Raw genomic sequence first — 13111 nt, 5'->3', positions numbered from 1 at the left:
CTTCAGTCCCGTGTGTAGTGGCAGCTATCAACACTGAGCACTGTGGAATGTGCAAATTTTCACAGGTTTTCGTGATTGGGCAGAAAATTCATTGTTTCAAATAAGAATGTAGCACTTATACATTTCACAGCTTAATCTAATGTGATTTCATTTTCATTTTAAGTTAAAGGTCCAACCAGACAACGTCCTAGGACAACAATATGATTACAAAATCCGTCCGTGTATTGACCTTATTGACTCTCTGAGATCACTCGGGGTGGAGAAGGATCTGGCTTTACCAGTGATCGCTGTCATTGGGGATCAAAGTTCTGGGAAAAGTTCTGTTCTGGAGGCTCTGTCTGGAGTCAATCTTCCCCGAGGCAGCGGTGAGAGCCTAGTCACTGTCTGTCTTACGTCTGTCTTTGATGTGAATCATGTATCAGCTACAGTCAGTACCATCTCTGCCAATCATGGTTTACCTACCTAAAGGGACTGGACAACCCTTGCACATACCTGGGTCGCCCACCTGGACTTCTAGTGGACTCTTGTTAATGTTGAAATGTCTCTGATGGGACAACTCTCAAAATGTACCTTGGTTGCCAGTATTGCACTATGCCAGAGTTAAGGGCCTATTCCACGGGAGCAATAATCGGCCAAATCGGCCCCATTTGACCTGATTCGGCCGATTATCTCTCGGTGGAATAGAGAGAATGATCAGCCGATGATCGTGTCATCGGCTGATCGTTTATTTAGGGCCAGACCTAAAATCATCGGTCCCCCACCGCGCATCGCTACGGTGGAATAGCGGTGTGCAGCGGGCGACCGACGATTTGAGAAGCGCAGCATACATTACCTGACAGGACGTCTCCTCCGCTCCGTCTTCCTCCCCGGGTCCCGCGCGCTCTAGCTTCAGAATGGCCTGTCAGCTGTCAGAGCGCTCAGCCAATCACAGGCCGGGACCGCCGCGGCCTGTGATTGGCTGAGTGGCCTGTCAGCTGACTAGCTTCAGAATGACCTGTCAGCTGACAGGCCACTCAGCCAATCACAGGCCGCGGTGGTCCCAGTCTGTGATTGGCTGAGCGCTCTTACAGCTCACAGGCCATTCTGAAGCTAGAGCGCGTGGGACCCGGGGAGGAAGACGGACCGGAGGAGAAGTCCTGCCAGGTAATGTATGGTGCAAGGGCTGCAAGGACATCGGTAACAGTGTCCCGGCAGGCCTTGCTCAACGATCATCGGGGCCGTGGAATAGGCCCAGTAAACGAGCGCCGATCTAGCAGATCGGCGCTCATTTACATTGTTGATCGGGACCTGTTTGGCCCATAGAGCTACAGTTCAATGGCAGTACCTCCAAGTAAAGAGAAGGATAGGTACAACTCTGTCCCAGGCTGCCACCTTCCCTAGATATTACAGTTAATAGAACAAAATACATACCAACGGCTTTGAGAAAGTCATATTGGGATCGACTAGTCAACTATCTGCTTCTAAAGAGTCTAAGACCCAGGAGACACTTTCACATCTTGGTCTTCTTGATAAGTCTAGAGGAGTCTTTGAGAATTAGGACACTCCAAGGAGCCTCTTGTGTAGTCTAATATGGCCTAACTATGATTTTGGCGTTAATTGTTTAGCTGCTTTAGTGCAGTTTTGGTGCAGTTTTTACCTGTCTGCACTCTCCTGTTGTCCTTTTCTGTGTCCCCATGCCTTCGGTCCACTCAGCCAATTACTGACTCTTGTCAGGGAGAGTGACAGCCTGCTTAGTCAATCACTGGCCGCAGAGCTGTCCTGTCTCAGTGAGTAATTGGCTGAGCAGGCTGGAGGCATGGGGACAGTGCAGACTAGTAAGCATATGATTTTTTTAAACAAATAATTAAACAAAGCATGCAAACATTCAATTAGTCAGCTAAGCAAACTTCAAAGAGAATCCAGCTTCACTTATCCCTTATTAGTTGTATCGATTAACTGAGGTCAACTTTTTGCTTCTAAGAAGTCTAAAGGCCCTATTACACAAAACGATTATCGTCCGTATTTACGGCTGATAATCGTTTTGTGTAATAGAAGACAACGATTATCCAACAGTGGCAACAGTGGCGACAGTAGATCGCTGCTATCAGTAGACCAAGTGGTGACAGTAGACCGCTGTTATCTGCTATGGGCTGCCAGGACGATCTAGGGGTCAGCCGGGCAGCCTCCCGCAGCTCCCCGTGGCCCCCCTGCACTCACCCGCTCTCTGCCAACGCATGTAATAGCGCCGGCAGTGAACGGAGAACGGAAAACAAGCGAACGCTGAAACCGTCGCCCCGTGTAATAGGGGCTTAAGGGTCTAAGGAACTCTTCTTATCCCGCCTGAAACTGTTTGCTCCTGCCCCGCTCTCTGGCCGCCTGTGCCTCCTCCAAGAATGATTGACATCTGGCTCATGTGCTGGATATCAACATAGTTGAAGATGAGTCAGCTGTCAATCATCCTCTGACAAGGTGGGTGCAGCCTGCAGACAGCAGTGGCCAGAGAGCAGAGCGGGCACAGTGTCACAGATGGTTTTTTTCCCAAACACACAGGATCACAGAGCCACGCTAACAATACCTACAGGATGACCACTTAATAGATAAATGGATCTGTGCTGTCAATTTTAAGAATTGGTACATTTCAAGGAGCCTTTTATTGGACATTCCAATTCCAGATATTGTTAACTTACAGGGTAACTTTAATTTTGGAAAAAGGACAATATGGATGGGGTTTATGCCGGACAACCCTTTCACTTCCCCCACACCAATGTTTAGGTTCACAAATAACTGTTCTATTACAATGCCCCTAGACCATAAGACTTGAGGAAAGATCTAGCAACAATGCACCCACCACACAATTGCCTATTTCAGCTGTGGGACACAGTAGTGATATGAGAAACACTTTTTATGTAGGCTTTCTGCCAGATACAGTTGTGTTCAATACATGTCACAGAGAACATTTTTATCTATATGTTTTACAGGTATTGTGACAAGATGCCCTTTGGTACTCAGGCTGAAAAAATCCAAGATAGGTTCTCCATGGAAAGGAAAAATAAGTTATCGAGATCAAGAAGTTCTACTAAAAACTCCAGGAGATGTGGAGAAGGGAGTTCGGCAAGGTAACTACAGACCGATGGCAGCCACAAAGTACTGCATGCATCTCTAGATCTCACAGACATTAAACACGACTGTAGAAGGAGCAGGGGTGGTACCTCCAGTAGACGTGGAACCTATTACAGAGCTTCAGGTTACCCCTTTGATAAAGAATTCCATATTAGCACTGAAGACTGAACCCTAAATCCCCAATCCTCTTTCTCCCAATAATAAGCTGGTTAGCAAGTTCTTTATGTACTGTCATGGCTGCCATTTTGGTTGTTAATCAGCATCTATTACAGGCTTCTTAAGGAGAAATGATTTGCAAGCTGTACCCATATTCTACAAAGATGTTATTTTCTTCTAGCGCAAGACCATATGGCCGGAGTTGGAAATAGAGTCAGTGAAGAGCTTATCACACTCGAAGTGGAATCTCCAAATGTCCCGGACTTGACACTTCTCGATCTTCCTGGAATAACACGAGTTGCTTTAGCCAACCAACCGAAAGATATTGGAGAACAGGTACGCCTAATATCCTCTATTCATATATGTCCAAAAAGACCACATATCCAATTCTGGGCTTGACGGTGGTAAAAAAAAGAGATGTAACCTGATAATATAGTCCATTGCTGTAGACATGGTATAGCGTAAACATCCCGTGAAAGGGTTAAAGCAAATCTGTTACTAGACTATGCCGTCCTATTTAAAAGGATAGTTCCATGTGGATAAGTTTGCCCTATCCAAAGTATCCACAGAATAGGGCATAACTAAGAGACCTTAGCAGTCAGACCCCTTGTGATCTTGAATATGGGGACCTTGAAATCCCCATTGAATGGAGCTGTGGGTTACACATGTGTGCTGCTGCTCTCTTCATGCTCTCAGGAGCCGCCATAGGAACATGAATGCAGTTTTTTGTTACCTGTAGGGAATGAATAAAGTGGCCCTTCTCTCGTATTTCAGGGTTCTCATTCTCGATATAGCAGGGGACCCTAGCAGTCGCCCCCATCCGCACCCCACACCCAATCTCTGTTATGTCTTATCTTGTGGATGCTGTGGATAGGGCAAGACTTGTCCAGATGGGAATACCCCTTTAAGAGTGGAATATTAAATATGCAGTTCTGTAGCCAAAAAGGCTAATAGGAATTGTACAAGAATGCAGTATACGTTTGCTGTCTTCATAAGGGTAGAACTCCCTCACCTCTTCTGTTACTCTCACCATTGACTGATGCAAAGTGTTGCGAATGACAGAACGAGGAGGGCTCCCCTCCCTGCTAGTCACCCTTGTGGCCACAAGAGGATGTTGCTCCCGGGGTGGGGGTAGGGGGTGCTGCCAAGGGATGCTATTGGCTTGGGGGGGGGGATCTGGAGCTAAAAGAAAAAGAGGATTACTTATAAGGGGACACCTAAATTGTAGGATACTATCTACTGGGGTGGGTGTCTACTTCAGAATTCCTACAGGGAGGATGCCTGCATGTGGAGGGGGTCCCTACTAAGGGGGATTAACTACATGGTAGATAAGCTTAACCGAGGAGCTAGCTCCACGGGGGACACTACCTACCTGCTGGGACTAAATACTGTGGGGGGGGGGGGGAGAAAGTTGCTCTGTGAGGAATACTATGTACTGGGGGCCTACCTTCACAGGGAGGACTAGCTACTGTATGGATGCACAGAGGGGACCTAACTACTATAAGGGAGCACAGAGGGGATCTGACTACAATATGTGAGCACAGAGAGGGGGCCTAGCTACTATATGGGAGCAGAGGGGGGACCCAACAACTTCTTAAAGGCACAGAGGGGGAATAAATACTAAATGAGGGCACAGAGGGGGCATAATTACTATATAAGAGCCCAGAGGGGGTCTAACCACTATGTGGGGGCACAGAGAGGATCTACTTGCTGGAGCAAGGAACCTAAAATGTTCTTCTGGCTGAATTGTCTATATGAGTCTGTGTATATACAAACCCCCTGGAGGGGGGGGGGGGCTTTCTGCATTTTACCTCAGGTAGCAAAGTGGCTTGATTCACCCTTAGTATGGCCCTATGCCACCTTTTGTTGTAGTGCCCCAAGGTCACACGCAAGGCACGCTTACAGATTATGGAGGAACTAGTTGCGGCTAAGATCCAATTGATGAGAAAAGAGAAGACGTCAGCTGTGAGTTACTAGATATTAGGGTCCATTTACACAGAAAGATTATCTGACAGATTATCTGCCAAAGATTTGAAGCCAAAGCCAGGAATGGATTTGAAAAGAGGAGAAATCTCAGTCTTTCCTTTATGACCTGATCTCTGTTTATAGTCTGTTTCTGGCTTTGGCTTCAAATCTTTGGCAGATAATCTTTCTGTGTAACTGGACCCTAAGTCACTGCCATCATTTATACAGTTTGCACAGAATGTGTAATGCTGGTATCTACCAATGGTGTGGTAACCAGAAGTTGCTAGGTGTATCTTGCAAGGACAGGTGTTGGTGTACCGACTAAGTGCTATATGCCCTCCCCAGGTCCCAAACATGCACTCTTTAAGGGTTGTAAGAGACAGTACATAGTTACTTGCAAACCAAGTTAGAATACAGCAGCTTGTGCTCGAATATGATTAAAGGGGTTGTCCAGCAAAAATCTTTTTCTTTCAAATTATCTGGTTTCAGAAAGTTATATAGATTTGTAATTTACTTCCTATCTTCCCATACTGATCAGCTGCTGAATGTCCTGCAGGAAATATTTTGTATCATTCTGACACAGTGCTCTCTGCTGTCATCTCTGTCAAAGACAGGAACTGTCCAGAGCAGGAGAGGTTTTCTGGTTCAATATTTTTATTAGGTTTTTAAGAACAAATTAGAAAGTCTATAAGCACTGACTTTAGTGTCAACAGTATAGTTAACATGTCTAGAAACAACAGTAATAACATTCGGTATATTATATAGATATAAAATTGAGGTTTTCTATAGAGATTTGCTACTGCTCTGGACAGTTCCTTTCTCGGTCAGAGATGACAGCAGAGAACACTGTGTCAGAGTGAAAAGAAAATATTTCCTGCTGGACATACAGCAGCTGATAAGTATGGGAAGACTTGTGGTTTTTAAATGGAAGTTATACTCAGTGGCATCTTGTGGCCAAACAGTAGGACTACATCAGAAAATGTAATACAGGATACATCAGTGTGTGTGTGTGTGTGTGTGTGTGTGTGGGGGGGTGTATGGGGCAGTGTGGGCATGGGGGGAGGGGGCATTTCAGGTTTCACATCAAGCAGCAGAAACCCTAGAATCGGCCCTGCAAACAAAGAAAAGCAAACAACGTCTGTAGGCCTATGGAGTTAGCAGATGCTATGGAATTAGCAGATATAACTTACCTGAGGTTGAAGGACTGAGAATGCTGATATGCAGTCTATCACTCATGTGGCTGAGGCTACCTCTGAACATGTCTCTATAGATGTACTCACCAGACTCTTGTGTTATAAACAAACATGGGTTTGTAGCAGTCTACATTGTGCCCAATATTTTATTCGGTGAGCTTGACCTATACATGTTTCTCCTATCCATTATAAACAAAAATAACAATAATAATTTCTAAATTATAAATGTTACAGATCAAGAAGATGATCAGGAAGTACATACAAAAACAGGAGACCATCAATTTGGCTGTGGTTCCCAGTAATGTGGACATTGCCACCACTGAAGCTCTAGAAATGGCTCGAGAGGTGGATCCCAGTGGAGAGAGGACACTAGGTAAGTTGTAGAGTTAAGGCGTTAAAAACTTGTAGAGTTAAGGCGTTAAAAACTAATCTTAAAAGCGGAACAGTTTCTATTTGCGAAACAGCTACCTTCCATGGTTGTTTTCAAGATGGTCCATCTTGATTCAACCCTATTGGCTTTCCTTGCATGATTGTGGCAAACTTACTGTATATAGTGGACAATCGTACAAAGTTTATCATACATAAAAGGAACATTACTGCAGGTACTATCCTGTGGATTCAGAGGTTTTCCTATGTGTGGCCACTTGAAAAGGGTTCTCCACTTTGGAAAATACTATCTTGTTCTTTGACAATTAGCTCATCATAAAGTCTTCTCCTGTTGTAATATGTAGGGATACCTTGCAATAAGTGTTCCATTTGCCTACAGCACCCCCACAGGGGAAATGAAGTATTACACAGTGCTTATTCACACTAATAGGCTGTCTGTGTATACTGGAGAGGATAGTCCTCCAGAAAGAGAGACACTCTTTGTAACCACTGTCAACTCTGGCCAAGAAATGGGGATGCCGACCAGCGGGACCCCCATTATTAACTAACAGTATATAAAAATGTTTTTTCTAAACTAGACAACCCCTTTAAGTGTTGCTTTTGAGGCCTTATATAGATGTAAATCACCATTTACAACTATGATACCATAATTGTCATCCCGCTTCACGCCTGATATTAATTGATATTGATATAGATGGTGATTTGACTCCCCATCTTCACCATTACTCTCCTGTACATGACTATCAAATAATGATTATTAAATCTAATTTCCTCCACAGGGATCCTGACTAAGCCGGATTTAGTTGACAAGGGATCTGAACTAGACGTTGTAAGCGTTGTCCGAAATCTGGTGTACAACCTTAAAAAAGGCTTCATGATTGTCAAGTGTCGTGGGCAGAGTGAGATCCAGAACAACATCCCCCTGGAGACAGCCCTTGTAAATGAGAAAGCTTTCTTCCAGAACCATGACCATTTCGGGTAATACGCAATGATACCATCTTCACAAAACTGAATGCCATAATGATAGATGAAGACTGAGGCTTTGTTAGGGGCCCTTACAGAGATGGAACAATAGCAGCATTGCAGCATTGCAGTTCCTAGTGCCATTCTTACGGATGCCTAAACTGCACCAGTATGTGCTGTGGCGCAGGTTACTGGGACTGGTATTGAACTAGCTGGCGGGCTCTGGTGTTTTGAGGGCTACTTGTCATGTTGGCCAGGAGTGGTAACACCCTCCCCCGTACACCCGGCAACTGGACCTTGGTTAGGACTAATGTGAGGTGCGGAGTGTATGTGCAAGTGTGCTGATAGAGATTACAGAGTCCCACTTTAAACAATGTTCTACTTTACTTAGAAAAGGTATCGGTAGTGCAAGAGTAGTAACAAACAGTGCTCAAAAAAACAACTAACAGCAAATAGCAACTGATAGAAGTTGATAGATGAGTTGATAGAAGAAGATAACAGTACCAGGCGTCAGGGACTGGATAGGAGGGCCCCTTGCCTAATTAGTGAGTACTCTGCCGGGATGTGGTGAAGCTAAATAGTATCTTGAGAAAGTCCTCATACTCAGGTATAGATGAATCTCAACTATTTCATCTAACCTCCTTCTATCCCTCAGTGTCACGTTTCAGTCCTAATGGGGGAGTACGAGTCCCAGGTCTTTAGTCACTGGATGGAGCTAGCTAATAGTATCCTTCTTACTCAGCCAACATAAGTCTGTAGAGTGGCTAACTTACACTGTGCTCTAGTGTGGTACAGCCTTAGTGGTTCTCTTGTTTCTTTAGTGGTTGACTGTCCAGGTTGAGTCACTAGCTCTGGTACAGGTCTGCTCTCCTCCTTATCTGGAACTAGACTGGAGGACAGGTATAGCACATCCTGCCTGGCCTGTAGCCAGGCACTAGCTAACTAAACTAAAGGAAGTGCATACTATAGAGGGAAGGGGTGTGTGTAGCTAAACCAGTGTTGTCTGCAGCTGTGCTGTGAAAGAGTCTGACTAGTGTTTGGAGTAAGATACAGCAGCTCACTGTCCTAACTGTGACATTGAATAGATACACTTTTGCCTAGTTGTCAGAAAGAAGAAAAACACATAGTGGGATACTACATATGTGGTGAGGGGTCTTATGGACCTCCTAGCTATGGGGCCCAGTCTCCTACTGCAGACAAAGCGGTGGGGGACAGGCTCCGCTGCAGCCGGTTGCCTCTCAGCCAGAGACAGGTCTGATCTGTTAAGGGAAATAAATCACAGGAGTTAATGTAATGGAAGACAGAATAGATTCAAAGGAGAGCCCAATATTTATACAAACCATTTAACACAGATCATGCTTTTTTTTTTTAGGGTTCTCCTGGAAGAGGGACGCGCCACTATTTCCTTACTGGCAGAAAAACTCACCACCGAGCTTGTGGAACATATTTCTGTAAGTTATCTTTCGAGAATTAGCCATAGATGGCTAGTAGATGTGCACACCCTTAGGCCCCTTGCTTATGAGGATAACCATGGTCTGTCAATTCCTTGTGACCAGCAGCAGCTGCTTTGAGAAAGATGCCAGCGCTCTGGAGAAGGATGTGCAGCTCCATATGGGGCCTGGGGTACATAAATGCAGTGAACTCTGACTCCTGGTGGGTAAAGCCAGAAACAGGCCATTGAACATATATTATATTTTATTATATTTTGAATTAGTTATGACATTTTGTACCTATTTAGATTACAGAAAATGGTATTATATGGGTGTTTTCCTGCCTAATACCATTGCAGATTAGTGCATAAACCCCTTCATTCATTCAAATGGTCAGGAATATTGAGTAAAAACTCAAGACCAGTGGTGCCCAACCTGTGGCCCTTCAGCTGTTGCAAAACTACAACTTTCAGCATGTATAGTATATTTGCATTTGTAGGTTTGCAATAGTTGGAGAGCCACAGGTTGGGGATTGCTGCTCTGGAGAACAGGGAATATTAGATATAAACCGATAAACACCCTTGGATCACTAGGGATTTTAAATATCAAGGACTTGAGACTATTTCAAAATCCCCAGTCTTTCAGTACTTATCAGCTGCTGTATGTCCTGCAGGAAATGGTGTAGTCTGACACAGTGCACTCTGCTGCCACCTCTGTCCATGTCAGGAATTGTCCAGAGCAGGAGAGGTTTTTTATGGAGATTTGCTACTGCTCAGGACAGTTCCTGTTATGAACAGAGGTGGCAGCTGAGAGCACTGTGTAAGACTGAAACGAATACACCACCTCATGCAGGACATACAGCAGCTGATAAGTACTGGAATACTTGAGATTTGTTAATAGAAATAAATAACAAATTTCTGGCACTTTCTGGCACTCGTTGATTTAAAAGATTTTTTTTTTTTGCTGGAGTACCCCTTTAAAGTGATAATTTCACCCCCTTTCTGGATGAGGACTTCTCTACACAGCTGTAAAGCCTACATTCTGCAGTTTTCATAGCTTAGATTTCTTGGTGCTTGGTCCAGTAAAGATGCCTTTTATTGTTGGTGGATTGTGCCACCTGGGCGGGGCTTCATGGGCGCAGCGCCACTTTGCCCCTGCCCCATCGGCTCCATGCCCCGCCTCTATGACGTCATCAGTGTATAGGCCTAGGGGGTGGGGCCTACACCTTTTAGGTTAGCCCATTTCAATGGCAAATGAGGGGGCGGAGCCGAGACATTGATGACTTCTTGGAGGGGCATACAGAGCCAATGTTGGTGGGCTAAGAGGAGCTGCCCCTGTGAAGCCCCACCCAGGTGGCACAATCCACCAACAATAAAAAGCATCTTTTACTTGACCAAGCACCAAGAAATCTATTAGGTATGGAAGGCAGAATTCAGGCTTTACAGCTGTGTAGAGAAGTCCTCATACAGAAAGGAGGTAAAGTGTCACTTTAAGGCCATTTCTGGTCCGATCCTGAAAGGGTTAAACACCACAGACCTCTAACGATGTTAGATAAATAACCTAGAAACACTATAAAACACCAGGGATATCCGCTATTGGAGTCCATGGATAGTACTCTTACCCTGTAGCTACAAGACTACGGTCTTAGGGGTTAGTAATAGAATTCCTAGTAATTTTTCTATTTACAAATGTGGGCTGCACAGAAGTACATACAGAAAATTGGATATTTGTATTATATTTATGTATTTCTTTGTGTGTTTTAGAAAACTATACCTACCCTGGAGAGACAAATCACAACCAAACTTCATGACGCCGAGAAGCATTTGAAGATGATCGGTGCAGGCGTCCCGGAGGAGGAGTCAGAGAAGCTATTATTTCTCATAGACGTAAGAACGTGTATACAGACTAGAATGTAGCATACGGCTGCCCAATAATTCCATATATTATATATTCCACCCCTCATTGGAGATTTACAGTTTGCATCATTTGACTTAATTTATATTGTCTGGACAGAGAGTCAGACATTTTGTCGATGGAATCACTGAGGTCACACAAGGAGAAGAAGAAGTCTCAAGCATGGATTTTAAACTTTTTACTAACATCCGAAAAAAATTCTATGCCTGGGAATCGGCCCTGAAGAAATCGGCGGATAAATGTAGGTGTAAATCACACATGCAGAACAAGGCAACATACTGTATCTAAACATGCTGCAGGCAGTGATAACTGTTGAGAGTGCATTTTAATACTAGATGCTTATGTGGTCACTTATCCTGGGGGGATATGGATCCAAGAGGTGGTTTGAGGGTCTCAACCAAATATTCTGCCTTGGGAGCCCCACCAACTTGTAAGGCCTCTCTTCAGATCAACTGACTGCTCTCATTTCTGGCTCATAGAGGGTGTCCTGAGTGGCTGACCCCCTTTTATATGCATGCCAAAATGGATAGCCACTGGCAAGCATTCAGACACATTGGATTGATACATGATCATTTACTTTTCAGTCCCAAAGGAATTAAGAGCTGACATAAATCATTATGAGAACCAACATCGTGGTCGGGAACTCACAGGATTTGTCAACTACAAAACATTTGAGAAAATAGCAAGGAATCATATCCAGACATTTGAGGAGCCGGCCATTAACAAGCTAAATGAGATCACAGGTAGGAATGAACCATGGACATGGGGGGGATTGTCAAATACTTTCTGGATATTGGGTCAAACAAATAATTTGAAGATATTATGTCAGGTTTATAAAGTATCATAGCAACAGGTAGTGCTGTGACCTTATCTTCGTCTTTTGTCTTGGGAAAGTTAAGGCCATAATGCTTGGGGTAAGCGAGTGCCGTTCTGCTAGCTTGGCAATCTCTAATCAAGCCTACTACATGGCTCAACAGGACTTTACTAAAACTTTTTGTGCAAATGCACTCTTTACAGCACAAGATAAAGTTAGACTTTTAGAGTGGATGAGTATTTGGTCACTGTCCCTTTAAGATTCACCTTACGAACAGGTAAACTGAAGGGAAAGTCTCTAAAGCATTTGGTATACATTTTGCTAGTGGGAACACAGGATACGGGTGGGATACACATAGTCCTATCTGCTGATGAGCTTCTTCACAGATTGGCTTTACATGTAGCCATCAAGCACTAACTCCAACCATAGGCCTCAGAAGAGATGTGTAGGCGTGTAGGCAAAGGGGCCCTTTTCCAGCATTTTTCTCTCCTTAAAGTAGAAGACTGGTAGAAATTTATCCTCATGGTTTGGACTGGAACAAGGCAGTGAGTTACTTGTAGCAGACTTGACTTGCACTGGGTTCAGAGGCATTGAGGAGGCTGGAACTTCTCTTTCTCTTTACCCTTTCTGATCCTAGAAGGAACACTTTCAAATTAAAGGGAATGTGACATCAGAAAATGACTTATTGCTTAAATTATGTTTTTATGTTAAACATATTTTAAAAAATTATTTGTGATCTTATTTTCTAAATTTCCATTTTTCTATCTATATTATAAAATAATCCTGATATCTTGCAGTTTTCTTTCTCACAATGGGTTTGAAATTAAGCTTCTGTTTTGTCTGTGGTGATGAGAGGAGGCTGCTGTAAATTGATCTGTACAGCATTGCAGTGACATGTGACAAAAGTAGATAGAGCAGACAATAGCAGCTCCCTGTGGAACGCCCTCTTCAAAGGTCACAGAGCATGCAGTAATTTTTTACATTCATCTCAAAGGGTAAGACTCTGTTGTCATTGATGTCCAAGAGTCTTGCTGTAAAGCATATCCCTAAATGGCAAGATAGAAACAGATTAGAAAAAAGAAGGCCTTTAGTATCTGCCTTTTATCAGTAAAAGAAAATGTAGGTGACACATTCCATTTAAAGTGACTCTGTACCCACAATCTCACCCCCCCCCCAAACTTCTTGTACCC

The 13111-nt window shown here is 44.0% G+C and overlaps 2 protein-coding genes across 6 annotated transcripts in view; one reads left to right on the top strand and one right to left on the bottom strand.

Moving 5' to 3' along the window:
- LOC138767914 (interferon-induced GTP-binding protein Mx2-like) overlaps window positions 1-13111 on the top strand; it is a 41847-nt gene that overhangs the window by 25417 nt on the left and 3319 nt on the right. For all 4 annotated transcript variants that reach the window (XM_069945794.1, XM_069945792.1, XM_069945793.1 and 1 more), the window contains 9 exons: window positions 164-365; window positions 2958-3095; window positions 3437-3591; window positions 6648-6786; window positions 7580-7778; window positions 9136-9214; window positions 10957-11079; window positions 11207-11348; window positions 11692-11850. In XM_069945794.1, coding sequence (XP_069801895.1) covers window positions 164-365; window positions 2958-3095; window positions 3437-3591; window positions 6648-6786; window positions 7580-7778; window positions 9136-9214; window positions 10957-11079; window positions 11207-11348; window positions 11692-11850 — 1336 coding nt within the window. The remainder of the gene's footprint in view (window positions 1-163; window positions 366-2957; window positions 3096-3436; window positions 3592-6647; window positions 6787-7579; window positions 7779-9135; window positions 9215-10956; window positions 11080-11206; window positions 11349-11691; window positions 11851-13111) is intronic.
- TMPRSS2 (transmembrane serine protease 2) overlaps window positions 11303-13111 on the bottom strand; it is a 58885-nt gene continuing 57076 nt past the window's right edge. Inside the window, exon 15 of one of the 2 annotated variants that reach the window (XM_069945796.1) lies at window positions 11303-12967. The gene's annotated coding sequence lies outside the window, so the exon portion shown is untranslated. The remainder of the gene's footprint in view (window positions 12968-13111) is intronic. The other variant, XM_069945797.1, reaches the window with a different exon arrangement.

The sequence above is a fragment of the Dendropsophus ebraccatus genome, chromosome 11 (genome assembly GCF_027789765.1).
Source record: "Dendropsophus ebraccatus isolate aDenEbr1 chromosome 11, aDenEbr1.pat, whole genome shotgun sequence".
NCBI lineage: Eukaryota > Metazoa > Chordata > Amphibia > Anura > Hylidae > Dendropsophus > Dendropsophus ebraccatus.
This window is presented reverse-complemented; position numbering and strand designations above follow the sequence as displayed.